The sequence below is a fragment of the Balaenoptera physalus genome, assembly GCF_965194825.1.
Source record: "Balaenoptera physalus genome assembly, chromosome: 2".
Lineage (NCBI taxonomy): Eukaryota > Metazoa > Chordata > Mammalia > Artiodactyla > Balaenopteridae > Balaenoptera > Balaenoptera physalus.
Genome location: NC_138883.1, coordinates 173,363,940 through 173,386,491, shown reverse-complemented (window position 1 = coordinate 173,386,491; position 22,552 = coordinate 173,363,940). Strand labels below are relative to the sequence as shown.

At 40.3% G+C, this 22,552-nt stretch overlaps 2 protein-coding genes and 1 long non-coding RNA gene across 7 annotated transcripts in view; 1 reads left to right on the top strand and 2 right to left on the bottom strand.

Moving 5' to 3' along the window:
* The window catches only part of ITGA8 (integrin subunit alpha 8), a 182,947-nt gene extending 163,148 nt beyond the window's left edge, over nucleotides 1–19,799 (top strand). Inside the window, exons 29-30 of one of the 2 annotated variants that reach the window (XM_082452760.1) lie at nucleotides 15,155–15,277; nucleotides 16,988–19,799. In XM_082452760.1, the coding sequence (XP_082308886.1) occupies nucleotides 15,155–15,277; nucleotides 16,988–17,074 (210 nt within the window). In that variant the 3' untranslated portion in view covers nucleotides 17,075–19,799. Of the gene's footprint in view, nucleotides 1–5,803; nucleotides 7,049–15,154; nucleotides 15,278–16,987 lie in introns of those variants that run through there. The other variant, XM_082452761.1, reaches the window with a different exon arrangement.
* The window catches only part of LOC309656462, a 1,106,578-nt gene that overhangs the window by 888,234 nt on the left and 195,792 nt on the right, over nucleotides 1–22,552 (bottom strand). The gene's annotated exons all lie outside the window — the stretch shown is intronic.
* LOC309656435 (uncharacterized protein) overlaps nucleotides 1–22,552 on the bottom strand; it is a 199,890-nt gene that overhangs the window by 64,645 nt on the left and 112,693 nt on the right. For 2 of the 4 annotated variants that reach the window (XR_014261332.1, XM_082452967.1), the window contains one exon: nucleotides 2–1,628. Coding sequence is in view for 3 of the 4 variants with exons in the window: in XM_082452967.1 (XP_082309093.1) it covers nucleotides 1,624–1,628 (5 nt within the window). In the remaining variant the exon portion in view is untranslated. Of the gene's footprint in view, nucleotide 1; nucleotides 1,629–22,552 lie in introns of those variants that run through there. The other 2 variants (XM_082452966.1, XM_082452968.1) reach the window with 2 other exon arrangements.

Sequence of the window (22,552 nt, the reverse complement as noted above, 5' to 3'; positions counted from 1 at the left end):
ATCTTAAAATATATAGGTACAAATAATTTTATTGAAATTATTTTTTAAATCACTGTTTTGCTTGTGGTAGGTTTACATGCTTATTACAGTGGCTTGAGAAAAGTTTCCCACTTCAGATCACTATTTTCTTATTTCAGTCTGGAAATTCCTTAGTGTTATTTGATCAAATTTTTAAGCCTTCAGTGTGAATTTCTACCCCTCCCCCACAAAATTCAGGACTAACACCGTTTTTTTAATTAGGCTCTTTTGTCTGAAAGAGGTCCAGATAGTAATGATCATCAGAATGAAGTCATACCGATTGTAATTTTAAAGACAGCCTGGTGAGTGAGGTGGCGAGGGCAACTCTCTTCCTTAGGGACAGTTGCCACAGACCCGCTACAGGGCCAGTCATCTTTCCTTTCTAAACAAAGACCAGTAATACCTGGGGGAAGAGAGAAGTACACTCTGAGCTTCATTTGAATGAAATAGGTTTTAAATTGAGGCTATTAAACATGACTGACACCCACATATCTGTCACAGCACAACTGCTGGCCTCCTCAGCAACCTGGCAAGGCCATGCAGAGCAGAGGGGAGAACAGATGACGGGGGATGAACAGGCACGGTCACCAAAACTCTGCCTTTAACAGTGACAGTGACCACAGTCAGGGCTCCGGGAAGCAATGTTAACATGTAAACGTCATCTCTTGGTCACGCCATAGAAACTTGCAACCTCGACTTGGATTCTGGTCCCCAGGTCCTTGTTACCCAAAATGTGTTTTGCAGACCAGCAGTATCAGCAGTACCTAAGAAACTGTTAGAAATTCAGAAACAGGCCTCACTCCAGACCTGCTGAGTCAGAATCTGCCTTTTATCAAAATCATCAGGGCAGCAGGTACCCTGTCATGTTTGAGAAGCATTGCTTCGGACGGTGTAAAAGTCGATACTCTCGTAATTTCTCTTCAGCCTAGGTCTTAAAAAGGTAACTGATATTTACTCTTTCTAGCCGAATCTACTTTTCGTAATTTAAATTCATCCCTTGATTAGTGATTTTCAACCCTGAGTATGCAAAGAATCACCATCCATGTGACTCTTAGGGTTTATACATGCTCAGACCCCATCCGAAACATCAGCATTGAGTGAGTCGGGTGGAGCCCTGCCACCGTGCTTTGAAAGCTCTACAAGTGATGATTCTGCAGTGGAGCTAGGATTGGGAACCTCTAACACAGGCAGGCAGCATCGAAGAAAATCCACAGATTTCAAAACAGCTTCTCCTGGCCTTCACCCTGGATCCACCCTGCTCTAAGTGGAAACCCTCTGGAAATCACTCTATGTACTTTGCTGAGGCTGTTAACCACATTGACCTGAAAGTATTGTTAAGAAGATTATTAAAATTATGTATAAAAAGCTCTAGCTTTAGTACCTAAAACGAGTTAAGTCTCAGGTCTCAGTAATAGTAACCCTCCCAAAATGTCTTACCTTCTCCAGCAAAGTCCAGGAAGTCCAATTGGAAACATCCATGGATTCACACAGTCAAAATATTTCAGTAAACTTTGGTGGCATTTAAAGCAAATACTGCCACATCTTTCTTCACTTAGCTTGCCTCTGTTTCTCTTACGAGATGTCTGCTGGAGTTTGGATTTATGTTCAACCTAGAAAACAGAGGCTTTGGGTTTTTAATACAGAATGTTCATCCAAGGAGGTTCAAAGGCTTGTAACTCTAAGGGAGATAAATCTGGGTCCTTTGTTTTCTCTGAGCACACGCTCCATAACAGAAACATATGTGACAGTCAATTCCATCAGCAGGATTGCGTCTTTCTGTCCTGGCCACAGGTGCCAGCCTGCTGTTCTCCACTCATCTCAAAAGATCCACAAAATGATCAGATACATGCTTCCCCCGTCCCTACCACCCTTGTTCCTGCATCTTTTAAAAAGTCTTGTTATCTGATGTAGATGATTTACTGCACCATTTATGTAAAGGTTATGGGAAACCTTTTTAGGTCTCCCAGTGCCTGACTGACTGAAGGAGATGTTGCCAGTAGGAAGTTAGCTGTGCCCTACAGGCTTGATTTGAGAGGGCTGTGCTTGGAGCTGGCAGATGTTTCTTAGAGCGTGTTCTCAAAAATCCTGTCATCCTTATCTTGAAAAGGACGCAGCAGAAGGGAGTTGCTTTCTGGTGGTAGAATCGGTTGGACTCGGTGGTTGGAGGATTATCAGAGCTCCAATCCACACTCCGCCACTGGGGAAAGCATCTCGGTTCCTTCTTTGGTAATAAGACAAAAATATGTGCTTGTTTTACTAGGCCCTTGTGTGCCATGAGTAGTCTATCTGTGCTTCCTTTTCAACATGGTCATAATGCAACCATTTCTTGAACCCTAGATAAACTTTCCATATTGAAGAAAATAGTAATCCCCACCTGCTACTGGCACAGTGTCTGTGTTTGTAACAAATGAACTCTCCGTGCCAGGTGACACTTGTCGTGTTCAGAGGCAAGGGAAAGGTTGCATGATGTAAAGGGGATATGACTAAATGCTGAATCATTACAGCCCAGAAGAAAAAAAAAAATCATTCAGTTATTTGAACACTTTTTTTGCCTATTCATAAACTTTGGCATTTGTGTGTCATGTGACTAAAGCCGAATAATTTACATCTAGAAGAGGATATTATTGTCTGGTGTAACTCCAAAGACAGTTATTATAAAATATTTCAGTAAAATCCTTAATTAAGAACTCACACATAAACTATGAGTCCAATTGACTTTTTGAGTTGTTAGAAAAACTTCAGAATGTTAAAATGGATCTCTTACATGAAACAATTGTCTGGAGTTCAAACTTATCACAGGACTTCTTTTCTTATACGGGCTATTTGAATGTTGTTAAAAGGTATGTTCAGCTGGTCCACTTCATGTTATTATTTTGTTCTAAATGGAACTCTAGGTAGGGTGTCTTGGTATATTTATATAAAACATTCTTGTGACCCACTGAAGTATGTTTACACAAGATTTTGTGATACATAAATACAGACATCAACATTAATTACCATTGCAAATACGACAGAGCTTTTTCCTTCTACCTTGGTATTTTGTCAAAATATACAAAAACATATCATAAATGTCAACGATAAAATGTAGGCATATTAAAGACTTATTTATGGTCTTTCCACCATAATAAAGAACAACAAGATTTACAACATGATGAAGGTAAGATTAAATGTTCCCTACTTAGCATCGCTTTAAGAACATCTAAACCACTTACAATTCATGGACCCCCCCCTTCCTAAAATTGCAGATAGTTATATTAAGTGGATTGTTAAAATTTTATACTATTTCTTTAAATAGCCATAGGTTCTTGATACATTAAAAAAAAAAAACATTTTGTTAATTAGTTGGCATGTAATTGAATTTTTCTCCCTACATTTTAAGTACTCAAGTTACTCAAGGTGACTCTTTCTTAAAGCAGTTGAAATATGTAGTCAAAAACCCATGTTCTTAAAGTAAAGTTTTAGTCCTAAATACACCCCATCATCCGCCTTGGGACCACCTTCTTGATGAATGAATCTAATAAACAGGGGACTTGGGTAATTTGGCTCAACACACCATTGTGTGAGATTATACAAAAGTTCTCGAGCTGTGCAGTTCAATATGGTAGCCACTCACCACATTACCATGGATAGTGAGGACCCCAGATGTGGGTGGAGTGACTGAAGAACTGAACTAGTAGTTTTACTTCATTTTAACTCATTTAAATGTAAACTTTAAAACTGTAGCAGTATAAGATATTTTTTCCATTAAACGCAGCTTTATTTTTTGGGTAAGACTACATTTTACTTTAACCAATAAAAATCCAGCAGTTGTCACTTGCTGCAAGTGTATAAACACTGGATTTTGGAGACTTAGTAAAAAAAAGAAAAAAAAAGGAAGAATATTTTTATATCAATTACATGTTGATATAATTTATATCAATTACATGATAATTTTGATATTTAGGGTCAAATAAAATATATTATTAAAATTAATGCCCCATGTTTCTTTTTACTCTTTTTAAATGTGATGACTATAAAAATTTTAAATGACATACGTGGCTTGCATTATATTTCTATTGGAGAGCACTGATCTACAGTGGAGTTATAGAGTGTTCCAGCTTGGAGCTGTTGACAATACCAACAGAGCTTCAGAGAACATAGGGTGTTTAATAAATCTTATGCAAAATGAATGAAAAATTCTTACTATAAATTGGTGTTAAGTCATTAGGAACTCTAGAAATTAAGACCTACTTTTCTCATTTATTATCCAATGGATAATCTAAGCTTCTTGTGAGCTTGTCAAAATGAGCTGCCAAATATAAATATTAGAAATAACAAAGTCTGGGTATTTTACAACATTTTATTTCGTGGCCAAGCTTCTTCCAAACCATCCTAGGGTTTCCACAGGAAAGTCTTTTCTCTTCAGCTTGCCTGTAGAGTTCAAGTTTCTCGTCTATACAGAGTATTGAGTCTCAGGAAAGCTTGGCTTTACCTGTTTCCACTTGCAGATGAAATGCCCCGTTGCCATTTACAGACCTGAGTATGTCACCCGACTCCCTAATCAATGTGTTCTCAGAAAGACCTCTTCTTCCAAGACCTGGATGACTCTCCCAATGATGTGTTACCTTTGACTCATCCACCCTTTTCTGGCAGCAGCCATCTAAATCCTCAGCCCTGGAAATCCGAAGAAATGCTCTGGGGCACTACTGTTGTTCTGTATTTCTACTGTCGCTAGTGTAACAGCTTCTCAACTAGGCAGTGAAAAACCTAGATAAGCTTAGGGAGCCACCAGGGGTGACGGAAGGCCTCTGCATCTGCACCCAGTTTAGATCGAGATCGGGCAGCCTCCGTGCCACATAGAAGTCCTAAAGGCAGCAGGCGAGGAGAGCAGAATGCAGGCTTGGGAGCAAAGTCACGAAGTTTGCCTTCCTTTAAATCTCTAGGTCCTTTCCCCTGAGTTAATTACAGATGGTGAACGTATATGACATGCATAATCCTTCCACTGCAAGTGCTCAGAGAAAGGGTATGAAATGGTATTTTTCAAATGAACATAATGTTACCAGGAGCAGACTGCAAAAGTTTTGGTGATGAGAATTTCAGATTTTGGAACGGATAAGGATATCAGTGATCATCTTCTCTGAGACAGTTTTAAGACTGTTGTCAGACTCTTTGGAAGCGAATGCAAACAGAAAGCCAGTAGATTTTGTAATTATACCTTATAAAGCTGTTTTCTGCTTCTAGACACCCTAATAAGCATACCCCATTCAATTTAATGTTTTATTTGTACTTTTCCACCACTTCTGCAAAAAAACCTTCAAATATCATTATTAGGTCTTTGTGAGTGACCTCTCCTGCTTGTTTCTACAGGTAGACCATGGCGGGGGGTGGGGGGGGTTGGTTTTTTCTTTTAATTTTTATTGGAGTATAGGTGATTTACAACATTAGTTTCTGCTGTACAGCAAAGTGAATCAGTTATACGTACATATATCCACTCTTTTTTTAGATTCTTTTCCCATATAGACCATTACAGAGTATTGAGTAGAGTTCCCTGTGCTATACAATAGGTCCTTATTAGTTATCTATTTTATATATAGTAGTATGTATATGTCAACCCTAGTCTCCCAATTTATCCCTCCCCCCTTTCCACCCTGGTAACCATAAGATTGTTTTTTTACATCTGTGACTCTATTTCTGTTTTGTAAATAAGTTCATTTGTACCATTTTTTAAGATTCCACATATAAGCGATATCATATGATATTTGTCTTTCTGTGTCTGACTTATTTCACTGAGTATGACAATCTCCAGGTCCATCCATGTTGCTGCAAATGGCATTATTTCGTTCTTTTTTATGGGTGAGTAATATTTCATTGTATATATGTACCATATCTTCTTTATCCATTCATCTCTCGATGGACATTTAGGTTGCTTCCATGTCCTGGCTATTGTAAATACACAGTGCTTCAGTGAACATTGGGGTGCATGTATCTTTTGGAATTATGGTTTTCTCCAAATATATGCCCAGGAGTGGGATTGCTGGATCATACAGTAGCTCTATTTTTAGTTTTTTAAGGAACCTCCATACTGTTCTCCATAGTGGCTGTACCAATTTACATTCCCACTAACAGTGTAAAAGGGTTCTCTTTTCTCCACACCCTTTCCAGCATTTATTTTTTGTAGACTTTTTGATGATTGCCATTCTGACCAGTGTGAGGTGATACCTCATTGTAGTTCTGATTTGCATTTCTCTAATAATTAGTGATGTTGAGCATCTTTTCATGTGCCTTTTGGCCATCTGTATGCCGACAGACTAGTTTTATAGATAAGACATTGAAGCCTGCAATAGCCAAGTGGCAAAGAAACTCAGCAAAAACTCAGCAGCTATTCTCTCATTCCATTTCTTTTTATTAAACCAACAATTTGAACAGAACATCGGCCCTTATTTCAACTCCTTTAGCTTAGCTTTTTTTTTTAACTTATAAAAGTAGAACTGTTTCCTATGTTATAATGAAACACTGGGAGGTGACTTCAGATATTAATTAGGTAAATCAGAAGAGGGAACATGGAAAAGTATTGTTGCCTGTCTTCCTGTAAATTATCTATTAGTAAATTTTGGTGATCTCTAACACATGCACAAAATACAGACCAAAACTATGTTGTTTCCTTAGTGGACTTAGAGCTTAGGGGGAAGAGACATTTACAAGAAACCTCAGAATTGTCCATGGCACCAGATTTTCTCTCTCCTAGGGCACTGTAACTGGCTTATGAGTGCATGACCACTACTACCCTTTGTAGTTCCAAAATTCTGAAATTCTCATTCTTAAGGGTGTATCAGAAGGCGGAAGTGAGGCAGCAGCTTGCATACTGGGAAAGTTGGTGCAGGGCGCAGGAAAATGGGGGCTCGCGCTGTTGTGACTTCAATGGAGTAAAGCCTCAACTAGGACTGTGGCTCCTCTTGCTCCCACCAGCTTTCCTTCAGCTTCTCCCGGTTCAGGAGAAAGAGGGTATATGTTATCGGGCTCAGTTGTTGAGAGAGAAAGAAAGCAACAATAATGGCAGATGGATGCTGCAGCCGTGTGGCTGACAGGGTTTTGGTGCTCCAGCCGGGTGTCAGGCCTGAGCTTCTGAGGTGGGAGAGCCGAGTTCGGGACATTGGCCCACCAGAGACCTCCTGGCCCCACGTAATATCAAAGGGCGAAAGCTCTCCCAGAGACCTCCATCTCAACACTAAGACCCAGCTCCACTCAACAACCAGCAAACTCTAGTGCTGGACACCCCATTCCAAACAACTAGCAAGACAGGAACACAACCCCACCCATCAGCAGAGATGCTGCCTAAAATCATACTAAGTTCACAGACAGCCCAAAACACACCACCAGGCACGGTCCTGCCCACCATAAAGACAATATCCAGCCTCATCCACCAGAACACAGGCATCACACCCCTCCAAAAGGAAGCCTACAAAACCCACTGAACCAACCTAACCAACCTTACCAACCTGGGGCAGACACCAAAAACAACGGGAACTATGAATCTGCAGCCTGCAAAAAGGAGACCCCAAACACAGTAAGTTAAGCAAAATGAGAAGACAGAGAAACACACAGAAGAAGAAGGAGCAAGGTAAAAACCTACCAGGCCAAACAAATGAAGAGGAAATAGGCAGTCTACCTGAAAAAGAATTCAGAGTAATGATAGTAAACATGATCCAAAATCTTGGAAACAGAATGGAGAAAATACAAGAAATGTTTAACAAGGACCTAGAAGAACTAAAGAGCAAACAAACAATGATGAACAACACAATAAATGAAATTAAAAATTCTCTAGAAAGAATCAATAGCAGAATAACTGAGGAAGAAGAACAGATAAGTGACCTGGAAGATAAGAGAGTGGAAATGACTACCACAGAGCAGAATAAAGAAAAAAGAATGAAAAGAATTGAGGACAGTCTCAGAGACTTCTGGGACAACATTAAATGCACCAACATTCGAATTATAGGGGTCCCAGAAGAAGAAGAGAAAAAGAAAGGGGCTGAGAAAATATTTGAAGAGATTATAGTTCAAAAAACTTCCTTAATAAGGGAAAGGAAATGATCAAGTCCAGGAAGCACAGAGAGTCCCATATAAGATAAACACAAGGAGAAACACGCCAAGACACATATTAATCAAGCTATCAAAAATTAAGGGAAAAGCAACAAATAATATACAAGGGAATCCCCATAAGATTAACAGCTGATCTTTCAGCAAAAACTCTGCAAGCCAGAAGGTAGTGGCAGGACATATTCAAAGGGATGAAAGGGAAAAACCTACAACCAAGATTACTCTACCCAGCAAGGATCTCATTCAGATTCAACAGAGAAATTAGAACCTTTACAGACAAAAGCTAAGAGAATTCAGCACCACCAAACCAGCTTTACAACAAATGCTAGAGGAACTTCTCTAGGCAGGAAACACAAGAGAAAGAAAAGACTTATAAAAACAAACCCAAAACAATTAAGAAAATGGTAATAGGAACATACACATTCACAATTACCTTAAATGTAAATGGATTAAACACTCCAACCAAAAGACACAGGCTGGCTGAATGGATACAAAAAAAAAGACCCATATATATGCTGTCTACAAGAGACCCACTTCAGACCTAGGGACACATACAGACTAAAAGTGAGGGGATGGGAAAATATATGCCATGCAAATGGAAATCAAAAGAAAGCTGGAATAACAATTCTCATATCAGACAAAATAGACTTTAAAGTAAAGCTTATCACAAGAGACAAAGAAGGACACTACATAATGATCAAGGGATCAATCCCAGAATAAGATATGGCAATTGTAAATATTTATGCACCCAACATAAGAGCCCCTCAATACAATAAGGTAAATGCTAACAGCCATAAAAGGGGAAATCGACAGTAACACAATCATATAGGGGACTTTAACACCCCACTTTCAACAATGAACAGATCAACCAAAATGAAAATAAATAAGGAAACACAAGCTTTAAATGATACATTAAACAAGATGGACTTAATTGATATTTAGAGGACATTCCATCCAAAAACAATAGAATACACTTTCTTCTCAAGTGCCCATGGAACATTCTCCAGGATGGATCATACCTTGCGTCACAAATCAAGCGTTGGTAAATTTAAGAAAACTGAAATCGTATCAAGTATCTTTTCCGACCACAATGCTATGAGGCTAGATATCAATTACAAGAAAAAACTGTAAAAAATACAAACACATGGAGGCTAAACAATATGCTACTAAATAACCAAGAGATCACTGAAGAAATCAAAGAGGAAATCAAAAAATACCTAGAAACAAATGACAATGAAAATACAATGACCCAAAACCTATGGGATGCAGCAAAAGCAGTTCTAAGAGGGAAGTTTTTAGCAATACAATCTTACCTCAAGAAACATCTCAAATAAACAACCTAACCTTACACCTAACGCATTTAGAGAAAAAAGAACAAAAAAACCCCAAAAATTAGCAGAAGGAAAGAATCATAAAGATCAGATCAGAAATAAATGAAAAACAAATGAGGAAACAATAGCAAAGATCAGTAAAACTAATAGCTGTTTCCTTGAGAAGATAAACAAAGTTGATAAACCATTAGCCAGACTCATCAAGAAAAAAAGGGAGAAGACTCAAATCAACAGAATTAGAAATGAAAAAGAAGAAGTAACAACTGACACTGCAGAAATGCAAACAATCATGAGAGATTACTACAAGCAACTCTATGCCAATAAAATGGACAACCTGGAAGAAATGGACAGATTCTTAGAAATGCACAACCTTCCAAGACTGAACCAGGAAGAAATAGAAAATATGAACGGACCAATCACAAGCACTGAAATTGAAACTGTGATTAAAAATCTTCCAACTAGGGCTTCCCTGGTGGCGCAGTGGTTGAGAATCTGCCTGCTAATGCAGGGAACACGGGTTCGAGCCCTGGTCTGGGAGGATCCCACATGCCGCGGAGCGGCTGGGCCCGTGAGCCACAATTGCTGAGCCTGCGTGTCTGGAGCCTGTGCTCCGCAACAAGAGAGGCCGCGATAGTGAGAGGCCCGCGCACAGCGATGAAGAGTGACCCCCACTTGCCACAACTAGTGAAAGCCCTCGCACAGAAACGAAGACCCAACATAGCCATAAATTAAAAATAAATAAATAAATAAAAATTTAAAAAAAAAAAAAAAAAAAAAAAAAAATCTTCCAACTAACAAAAGCCCCGGGCCAGATGGGTTCACAGGCGAATTCTATCAAACATTTAGAGAAGCGCTAACACCTATCCTTCTCCAACTCTTCCAAAATATAGCAGAGGGAGGAACACTCCCAAACTCATTCTACGAAGCCACCATCACCCTGATACCAAAACCAAAGATGTCACAAAAAAAGAAAGCTACAGGCCAATATCAGTGATGAACACAGATGCAAAAATCCTCCACAAAATACTAGCAAACAGAATCCAACAGCAGATTAAAAGGATCATACACCAAGATCAAGTGGGGTTTATCCCAGGAATGCAAGGATTTTTCAGTATACGCAAATTAATCAATGTGATACAGCATATTAACAAATTGAAGGATAAAAACCATATGATCATCTCAATAGATGCAGAAAAAGCTTTTAACAAAATTCAACACCCATTTATAATTAAAAAACTCTCCAGAAAGTAGGCATAGAGGGAACCTACCTCAACATAATAAAGGCCATATATGACAAACCCACAGCCAACATCATTCTCAATGGTGAAAAAGTGAAACCATTTCCACTAAGATCAGGAACAAGACAAGGTTGCCCACTCTCACCACTATTATTCAACATAGTTTTGGAAGTTTTAGCCACAGCCATCAGAGAAGAAAAAGAAATAAAAGGAATACAAATTGGAAAAGAAGAAGTAAAACTGTCACTGTTTGCAGATGACATGATACTATACATAGAGAATCCTAAAGATGCTACCAGAAAACTACTAGAGCTAATCAATGAATTTGGTAAAGTAACAGGATACAAAATTAATGCACAGAAAGCTCTTGCATTCCTATACACGAATGATGAAAAATCTGAAAGAGAAATTAAGGAAACACTCCCATTTACCACTGCAACAAAAAGAATAAAATACCTAGGAATAAACCTACCTAAGGAGACAAAAGACCTGTATGCAGAAAACTGTAAGACACTGATGAAAGAAATTAAAGATGATACAAACAGATGGAGAGATATACCATGTTCTTGGATTGGAAGAATCAACATTGTGAAAATGACTATACTACCCAAAGCAATCTACAGATTCAATGCAATCCCTGTCAAACTACCAATGGCATTTTTCACAGAACTAGAACAAAAAATTTCGCAATTTGTATGGAAACAGAAAAGACTCCAAATAGCCAAAGCAATACTGAAAAAGAAAAACGGAGCTGGAGGAATCAGGCTCCCTGACCTCAGACTATACTACAAAGCTACAGTAATCAAGACAGTATGGTACTAGCACAAAAACAGAAATATAGATCAATGGAACAGGATAGAAAGCCCAGAGATAAACCCATGCACATATGGTCACCTTATCTTTGATAAAGGAGGCAAGAATATACAATGGAGAAAATTCAGCATCTTCAATAAGTGGTGCTGGGAAAACTGGACAGCTACATATAAAAGAATGAAATTAGAACACTCCTTAACACCATACACAAAAATAAACTCAAAATGGATTAAAGACCTAAATGTAAGGCCAGACACTATAAAACTCTTAGAGGAAAACATAGGCAGAACACTCTATGACGTAAATCACAGTAAGTTCCTTTTTGACCCACCTCCTAGAGAAATGGAAATAAAAACAAAAATAAACAAATGGGACCTAATGAAACTTAAAAGCTTTTGCACAGCAAAGGAAACCATAAACAAGACGAAAAGACAACCCTCAGAATGGGAGAAAATATTTGCAAATGAAGCAACTGACAAAAGATTAATCTCCAAAATATACAAGCAGCTCATGCAGCTCAATATCAAAAAAAACCAAACAACCCAATCCAAAAATGGGCAGAAGACCTAAATAGACATTTCTCCAAAGAAGATATACAGATTGCCAACAAACACATGAAAGGATGCTCAACATCACTAATCGTTAGAGAAATGCAAATTAAAACTACAATGAGGTATCACCTCACACCGGTCAGAATGGCCATCATCAAAAAATCTACAAACAATAAATGCTGGAGAGGGTGTGGAGAAAAGGGAACCCTCTTGCACTGTTGGTGGGAATTTAAATTGATACAGGCACTATGGAGGTTCCTTAAAAAGCTAAAAATAGAACTACCATATGACCCAGCAGTCCCACTACTGGGCATATACACTGAGAAAACCATAATTAAAAAAGACACATGCACCCCAATATTCACCGCAGCACTATTTACAATAGCCAGGTCATGGAAGCAACCTAGGTGTCCATTGACAGACGAATGGATAAAGAAGATGTGGTACATATATACAATGGAATCTCACTCAGCCATAAAAAGAAACGAAATTGAGTTATTTGTAGTGAGGTGGATGGACCTAGAGTCTGTAATACAGAGTGAAGTTAAGTCAGAAAGAGAAAAACAAATACCATATGCTAACACATATATATGGAATCTTAAAAAAAAAAATGGTTCTGATGAACCTAGGGGCAGGACAGGAATAAAGACGCAGACATAGAGAATGGACTTGAGGACATGGGGAGGAGGAACGGGAAGCTGGGACAAAGTGAGAGAGTGGCATGGACACATATACACTACCAAATGTAAAATAGCTAGTGGGAAGCAGCCGCATAGCACAGGGAGATCAGCTCAGTGCTTTGTGACCACCTAGAGGGGTGGGGTAGGGAGGGTGGGAGGAAGACACAAGAGGGAGGGGATATGGGGATATATGTATACATAGAGCTGATTCACTTTGTCATACAGCAGAAAGTAACACACCACTGTAAAGCAATTATACTCCAATAAAGATGTTAAAAAAAAAACAACAACTGTATCAGTGTGCCTCCAGTAATATTAGGGTCATTTTAAGTTATCATTTCATGCCCTTTCTCTGCGCACCTTAAGATGCAGGATTGAGCACTGATTTCATACATTATCAGATGTAATTCACCAGGAAAAGGGATATAAAGAGAAATGGTCTGGTCCCCAACTGGCTTGTGGAGCCGTATCCATGCAGAGGATCACTTCAGAGTAAATTACTTAGGCTGCAGATTGCAGGTGGCATGGAGATGTTTGAGTCCTTGCAATGCATTTCTTCAAAATTGGTACCATGTGTCCCGTCCTCAAACCGTGTCAAGTAGGGTGAGTGTGATCCCACTGTGGACATGGAACGTTGCACTTCCTATCGATGCTCTGGATGAATAGGGGCAACACCGGCCAGGGAAGCTAACAGGCAAAGGAGGAAGGCACAAAGGTGAGTAGGTTACGCCAGCCTTTCTCTCGTCGAGAGCATCTGTCAAGTCCCTGGCATTCCTCACCACGTGGAATCTCTAGCAGTTTCACCACCATCAGTGTCGTTGCTCAGCCTGGACGTAAATGATACTTGGGGCTGGAGAACCAAGTGAATTAAGTCATCAGTACGTGTGTGGCACAAGGGACGTGGACCAGGATGAAGGAGCAATAAAAACCTTGACAGGCTGAGAAGAGCACAGGCAGAATGCTCAGATCTAGTTAAGAAGGTGGAAGGAAGGATGTGAGCAGCGGGACTTCCCTCGTGGTCTCGTGGGTAAGACTCCGCGCTCCCAGTGCAGGGGGCCCGGGTTCGACCCCCGGGCGGGGAACTAGATCCCGCATGCCACAACTAAGACCAGGCACAGCCACAATAAATAAATAAATAATAAAACAAACAAATAAATATTTTTTTAAAAAAAAGACGTGAGCAGAGGCAGGACCCAGCACTAGGGCACAGGCTATGAAAATACCCATGTTTCCAGCCAGGTGAAGCACCAGAACCACCAACCCACCCTGAGTTCACCCTCACCTCCTGGTGGGTTAGGGAAGTGTGGCCTAGAGTTTCTGCATGTGGGTCAGGACGAGACTCAGGATCCTTCCAACCAACACAGTTCAAACGAGGAGCACATGAAGCAGTTTAACTGAGGCGATGCTCACTTCTTTCTAAAACCAGATAGGCCTGCTTTGGTGAATAACATTTTAGAACCAGGAATGTTTTTCTTTCTCTTTTCTTTGACAGCAGGTGTGCGCGGCAGGGCTGGGTCTCTCCTTGGTTTTGTTTGGGGGTCTCCAGAGGTACAGGTCCCCAGCACATGGGCTATAGGAGAGCTTCTTCCTCCCACGTGGGGAGGCAGGGGTGGGTCGCACACATGGAGCGTGCAGTCCTGCTGGGAAGGTCTCATTTTTCCTCTGAGTTCCCTTGCAACACTGGGGAATTCAGTGAGGCCCAATAGCAACTGAAAATTGGATTTAAGACCGAAGGCAGCTCCAATACATCGGGACAATTAGCGTTCATGTCGCTGACTACAGTTACTTTCATAAAATGTGAGTTACTTTCATAAAATGCATCATGGCCTTACATGACTGTGATTACTAGAGCAATGATGGGCTCTTTCTTGATACAGCACAGAGCCTAGGGCTAAAGAGGCGGTGACACTGATTAGATCTGTGGATCACTTAGCCCCCTGGGACTCAATTTTCTCATCTGTAAAATGGGGAATTAGGTGATGTCTATCCTTCTTGCACTCCAGCAGTCCATGGTTGTTCGCAAGCTCACGTCTCAGTGAGGTGAGCCCAGTTCTGTTGAGAAACGTGTGGGCAGACTTGGCTTTTTGCAGGGTCTACTTTTAGCCGTTTTTTGCCGTAAAAGGTCCAACCCGATTTAAGGTAACTCCTTTCCACCTTGTTGGTTCCTGGTCCACCTCAATTCTCTTCTGGGGTTTCTGGGTTGGTATAAGCCAAACACCCACCAAGCGTCTGTAATTGGACTTGCACCTAACCTGGGAGGCCTGGGAATGTGCCAGTTTTTAAGATGCCAAGTTTGAGTGCTGTAAACCATCGAATCTCCCCTGGGGTGATTTCAATTACTGCACGGATCCTTTCAGAAGTACTCCCCCCAGTTTTCTATTGGCAATTACTGCTCTGTTTCACCCAGTAGTTTTCAAGTTAGAGCTCATTTCTTTTATGTTCCATTCCAGATTAAAACATCGGTTATTTGGGCAACCCCAAATGTTTCCTTCTCGATCCCGTTATGGGTAATAATACTAGCAATACTTCTTGGATTATTGGTTCTGGCCATTTTAACCTTGGCTTTATGGAAGGTGAGTTTATTTGCTTTCTTTTCCTTTTTTCAGTAGAGAGGCCACTGAGAGGATTTAGAAGGATATACCTAGGATTTTAAAAGACAAGGCTAGAGGCATGATTTGGGGATTTCCAACACAGGGACATGAAGGGAAAATGGTCTTGTTTGCTTTGGCAAACTTAGTATGCTTGTGGAACTGACATTTAAGAAGATTGAGGGTGTTTACTGCCGCTTTTATCTTGCATTTTCTTGTAAATAAATGTAAAGACAGTTGGACTTTATTAACTAAGACCTGTGATCTTCTTTCCAATATGCTTGGAGTGATCATGTTATGATGAAGACTTCTTTTTCTTATTTAATTAATCGAGATCTTAAGCTTTTTGTTGAGACAATCCTATCAGCAATACATTGAGAGTTTTCTTTGTAAGCACTACACGGATGCAATTAATATAGTAATTAACTATCACATGGGCTTTCAATGACCCCACATAGATCATGCATGTTCTAGTATTCTCAGACTTGCTTTTTTGATCTTGCCAAAGAGTCCATCTCCATTAAGAAGCCTTAACTTACTCTTTCATGTGTTTTGCTGAAGTTTCTGCTAAAAGTCTACAATGTGAATTAATTTCTGGTCCCCAAACCACAGTACTGCCAAGTTTCACAGAGCTTTCCATTCCAAAATAGAAACAATGTCACAATGACATGGCTGTGAGAGTAATTAATCCAGTCACATCTTAGTTAATCGCTATTGTTGTCATTCTCTAAAATCATAGTGTATTTTTATTTTGAAACAACATGAGGCATGCTTAATAAACTGAGAAAACCTTGCCTTTTGAGTTAAATAATGGCTTTCCTGATCATTATCAGCTGTTTTGTGCCATCCTGAGCCCACAAAGGTCTATTGCACAGTCTACCTTTACAAATAGACTTTCATGTTAGTCTGTTATAGAAACTTTATGTCCATAAATGATGTAACGATACATAGCAATTGATAGAATATTGCACTAGTCCTACAAAGGAAAGATGACTCAATGGTTATAAGTCAAACCCAACAAACTGGGCTTCCAACCTAAGAAACAATAAGAATTAAGGTTCTAGGTTTCTAGGAAAAGTTATATTCTCCTAGACCAAGTACTCCTTTGAAATTCAGGAGAATGAAACTTCTATAGTCACCTCTTCCCCGAGCTGCTGATTGATCTTCGGAGTCACGAAGATGTTCTGGGATTGAAATAAAGGACCCATCTAATTTTCCTCCATATACTGTATGTTCCACCAAGTGCAGAGAGATAGACAAGCATCTCCTCACTTCCTCCTTCAGTCCATCCCAAGGTAGCCCAAAGTCCACTTCAGGAATCTGCCATCCCTGGCTGGCAGTTCACATTGCTGCTGGCTCCAGAAAACATGTCGAAAAGCAGAGAGGGACTCCTTGGGCCAGGTTGCTGTAACCCCAGAAAAATACACGAGGTCCATAAGCGGTTTATATAAAATGAACATTCTCCCACCACCATGGACATGGCAGGAAGGACACAAACGCTCTGCGTAGGCAATGAATTCCTCTCTGCAGGTAAAGAACACACTGCTTTCACCTCCTAATCTGGAGAATTGGGCAGATTATGGTCTCAGAGCACCAAATTCCTTAGGCAACAAATAAAGGGAAAAGTCTTAGAATGAGGACTTTTCACAAGTTCTCAGGATGACCTGACTTGCTGGCCCGTTTCTCTCTTTGTAGTGCGGATTCTTTGACCGAGCAAGACCCCCCCAGGATGATATGAATGACAGGGAACGGCTGACCAATGAGAAAACCCCTGAGGCGTGAAGAGGAAAACCAAAGACCAAACAAACTCCGACACTGGCCCAGTTCAAAGAAAAGAAGGATCAGGAGGGTTCAACCAAGGTTTTCCTGTACCTGCCAGTGTCCTAAGAAATGGAAAGGCCATGGTATCACCTTGTCTACACTGTGCTTTGGAGAAGTTGCCTCGGATCCCAGTGACCCTTTTGGGGAAGGAAGCATCCTCGACGCTGCAGAAACAATGGACAATCATGGAAGATGTCTTTGGCTTGAGTCCTTCCGTATTTGGCAGACACTTTGAAATGGGTATGGGAACGTGAGGTTGCTTTCCAGATAAATCCAACTGAAGTCTCAAAGACGCAATGTCTGAATTAGGATAGACTTTAGAAGGTGAACTAGGACCAAACCTTCCGACACTACTGTATCCAACGGAATATTTGACACCTCCCTCTGGAAAAGAAACATTTCTAATGACGTTACTGCTCAGGGAGACCAGCCTATGCTGTTGGGACTGTGAAAGTACTTTGGAAACGGCAAAGATCATCTTTGTAAGTGAGGATAACGATTTATTTATTTATTTTCCATGGCTCTAGGCTGATACTCTAGAGGATTTGGAAATTAAGATTTGGTTCGCTGGTTTTCAAAATCACTCACTAGATTTCCTTCCGAGATATCCAGTTTGTGCAGAATATATCATTTAACAGAACTTAGTCAGGATTTAGACAGCGTTAAAAAAAGCAAATTGGTATACGAAGACCGTTTCACTTAACACCTTGCTGCCTTCTACCTGAAATTACTTTTATTCACACTTTCCAGGGACTCACATCTGCTTAATTTAGCTTTGCAAAAAGTTGCATTTGTATTTCCTTTTACAAAAAAAAAAAATCTTCTTTCCGTTGACTTAATTAGCAATATACAAATTTCCAGGGACTCTTGACCCTAGGTGGTGCTTAAAAGTAATGGTAAAATTTCTAGAGTCCATTAATAAAAAAGCAATTTAATAATTTGGGTAAACATATTATTTTTAATATCTACAAGAGGCAATGCCAACATTTAGCTTGGTATTAAACACCTATTTTTTTCTACTATACCTCAAACTTATATTCACAGAAAAGACATGTTAAACATAAATAGGAGGAAACATAAAGTTAGGCAGATGTGAGATGAACCTAGAAAACAGGTTCCTCGGGATTTTATTTAGAATTGCCTATTCCCACTTTACTATTCATTTTTACTACTAATCTTTATAGTACATGACTTTGGAAAATAATTTTTACTTAAGCTATTTTCCCATTGTCTTTAATTTAACCATCACAGAAACTTTATGTTTAAAACTCTTGTAAATAATCCATAATCATGTGTAACAGTATCATTTTTCAAGTAAAATTGTCCAGCCAAATTTATATAGTCTGCCCAAGTTTGTATCCTTTTTATGATAATGAAAAACTATTATGAAGAGATACTGAACAAATTTTATATTTATGTGCAATATTTTATAGACCTATGTATCAAAAGCATGTTTACACTGGCATTAGTAATTTTTTAAATTAATATCCTGAATATTAAGTATGATAGAACCAGCAGACCCAAATCCTTAAGTTTATGAAGCAGTTGGAAAATTTATATCCCTATTTCAACAATCACACTTGATTTGAAAGATAAGCCGGACTCACAGACACTAAATTTTCGGTCATGCCTTAACCTGGAGAGGAGCCATTTGGCTACAGCTGCGCAACTTCTTTGGAAACCAAATGAAAGGCACACGGACGAATACACTGAACAGTTCATATTCTGCCTGCTTGTGAGTTAAATTCTGTCATGGTAGTGGTTTCAAGCTGTCAGGAACCGAAGTCTGGCTCCCAGTGTGTGTGGCTCACTGGGTGAGAACTGCACATGTTTCAAAGAGTTGGAGGGTCCCACACCAGCCTCAGCCTCTGGGTAGAATTGGTCGTACAGGGAGGTAGCCGTTTCTGTAAGATGATTGGAGGGCTGTCTCTCCAATCTTATCACAGAGATGGGTCTCTCTTCCCCCAAATAAAGCCCCAACTCTTCTCGTTATGCCTGACTTCTGCCCAAGAGAGAATAGCTCCTCAAGGTCTTTGGTCATAAAAGATCCCTGAGAAAACACACCTATTGCCTTTTAAGCTAACCTTTGAGAAGGAACTCTTAGGTCTGGGACCCTATGAGCCAGGGCGTACAGACACCTGGAGGAGACTCGAGGTGCCAGGAGCAAGGCTGGATCCAGAAGAGAGCAGGTATGAGGACTTCAGAGGCAAGCTCCAGGCTCACAGTCTCAGCCAAGAGTGGTCCCCGTCTAGAAGGACAGGCGCTGCCACCTGTAGGCAGTTCACTGCCGGCCATCAACGCACACTGAGGTCAGGTGCGTTCTTGAGCATCCCCCCGCATGGAGAATATTCTAACAGTGCACTGAGTGAATCTGCTTCTCATCATGTAAAGCCAATCACTTTCGTCATTCATAATGTGCCGTGCTTCTCTTAGAATCTATCTATATTTTAGATATGCCTTTTGAAATACTTGCAGCTAGCTTTTAAGAATGGGAAAAAAAATGGGCAAATCAAGTTTTATAAACTTGGAGATTTTTATACACTAAGTACACAACATGGACCAGTCGCCACTGAAGCCCCACTCTTTGAACTCAACTCTTGCTTTATTTAAATACATGTGTAGACATCTGTGAAGATTTTCATGTACCTATTTACCTTGTCACTAATAAAAGTAAAAATTAAAGACATGATGACATATTTGTGGTTTGTTTTGCAAGCAACATGAAGCTTTCCCACAATGGCAGACATCAAAGGTTTCTGTCTTTACACCTTCATTTATTTTTTAAATAAATTTATTTATTTATTTTGGGCTGCATTGGGTCTTCGTTGCTGTGCGGGCTTTCTCTAGTTGAGGCGAGCAGGGGCTACTCCCTGTTGCAGTGCGCGGGCTTCTCATGGTGGTAGCCTCTTCTGTGGCAGAGCATGGGCTCCAGGGGCACAGGCTTCAGTAGTTGTGGCACACGGGCTCAGTAGTTGTGGCACGCAGGCTCAGTAGTTGTGGCACGCAGGCTCTAGAGTGCAGGCTCAGTAGTTGTGGCACACGGGCTCAGTAGTTGCTCTGCGGCATGTGGGATCTTCCCAGACCAGAGCTCAAATCCGTGTCCCCTGCATTGGCAGGTGGACTTCTAACAACTGTGCCACCAGGGAGGTCCCACGCCTTGATTCTTTACTACAAAAACATTTAACATTGGAAGAGATTTGAAAGAGCGAGAACACGACCCTTCTTTGGGATGATGAACATGTTCTAAACTTAGACTGTGGTGATGTTCGCATGAATAAACTAAGAAGGACTGGATTGTAGGCTTTAAATCATTGAATTTTATGGTATGTGAATTAAATCTCAATACATATGTTTGAAAAGGTGTGAGTCATTTCTAATACCTACACTTTCATACAACTGATTTCTTTTCTCTACGTTGCTGTCAAATTTTGTCCACATAAAAATCTTCGCTTCTTTATGAAGCCTTCTTCGAGTCTTCGGCCAACTTAAAGGCTCCTCCTGTTCTCCAATGGCATTTTGTGAATGACTACACTTTTCCATTTGTTCTCATGACTGTTTTCCAGCTGGGCCGGCCCTCTGTGTGAGCAGGAATATCTTTCACCTTTGTGTTTCCTACACCTAGCACCAACATCTGTTATATAGTCAGTGCTCAAAAAACATTCTAAAGTGAATAAATGAATATACATATGTGCACAGTAATAATCATGGGAAATATGTACTTCTGTAATCTGCTCCCATTATAAAGCTTGGAGGTACACACATTTTTTTATCCTATTTATAGTGTTCACACAGTGTTGTTATAATAGTTACCCAATGTTTGATCCAATTAGCAGATCATCATTTGTTTAACCAACCCTCTTATTGGAAATATTTGTTCACAGATTCACATATTAAGAATAGCATGAAATTGAATACTTTCATACATGAGGCTTCTTTTTCATTATTTTAGTTATTTCAATGAGTGAACTTCAAAAGAGTGAGGTGGTTTGGTTAAAGTATATGAAGATTTTTGTAGTTCTTGATAATATATGTTTCTTAAGAGGACTAGATCAATTTGCATTAACCTAAAATACCATTTCCTTCATAATTCTGTCAGCATTTTAAAATATTTTGGTAATAATTTTCAAATATTACTTTATTTCAATTTGTATTTCACTGGAATTTGGTACATTTAATGTACACATTTAATTTTGAGTTCTAACATTTATCAGCCATTCAATATAGACCAATTTATTGCTCATAAAGGTATTTAAATAGTTGCCACTTCTCTGGTATTCATGAATTCCAGTGAAAAGAACCCAGTGCCTGGATGCTTTTCTTATAGCCGAAAGCAAGCACTAGGATGAATCCTTCACTTCATACTGTATATTCACTCACACTTTAAAGCCTAGACATATCTAAAAACTCAGGGTGGTCCAGAGGTGCCTATGTATCCCAGATGAAAAAACTTAAAAGGAAATAAGATTCAGGAATATTGGTGCTGAAAATCAACGTGCCATCCCAGTACAAACTAGCTGAGTGGGGCAAGACTTCCCCGCAGCGCACCCAGAATAATCCATAATGGGCTAGCCCCACCAGTTAGAGCCTGCACATGCTCATAGTGGGGGAAATGAAAGAAGTCTTGTCGTGTCTTGTAGAGTAGTAAAGTGCTTTGTAGTTGTATGTATGCAACGAGAGCTCAGCCTTCTCACCAAATTCTGTTGATACCTTTGTCACTTCCAGCCATTTTATATGCAGATGCTGAACAACATCAAAACTTTCTAAAGGTTGAGTTGAGATCTGGGTGCCTAGAGTGGGCAAAATAAGATAAGGATCACTCCTTGGAGAATTCTGAGAAAAGGCAGAATTCCCTCCAGAGTTGCACACTTCCTCTGTGAAAGGTGACCATCTCACAGGTTACCTTTATAAGACACAGCACCCTGGTGACCTCAGGAAGAACCAAAACATGAACACCTTTGGTTGCTATCCATGAATGCCAACACAGTACCTCCCTAGGGCCTAATGTTCTTCTCCCCACATACAGCAGATTTTCTCCTTCAGAATTCTGATGACATTAAAAGTTGATTTCTGGCCTTCTAAGCGTGCATCCTTCCTCGCTGTCCTCTCCCTTCTCGCCACCCACCACCTGATCTGGAGGAGCCGGCTCAGTCTGTTGCTGCCAAACAACATGCGGAAACGGTGGTGTGGAACCGGGCATCCCGTGCACCGGGCCTGGGCCTCCTCTTGCCTCACCTGGGCCCACCCACTAGGCACGGGGCAGCAGAGGAGCTCTCCCTTCATTTTTGAGCCGTGTGGCTGACAGGGTCTTGGTGCTCGGGCCTGGTGTCAGGCCTGAGCCTCTGAGAGGGGAGAGGCAAGTTCAGGACATTGGACCACCAGAGATCTCCTGGCCCCACGTAATATCAATCAGTGAGAGCTCTCACAGAGATCTGCGTCTCA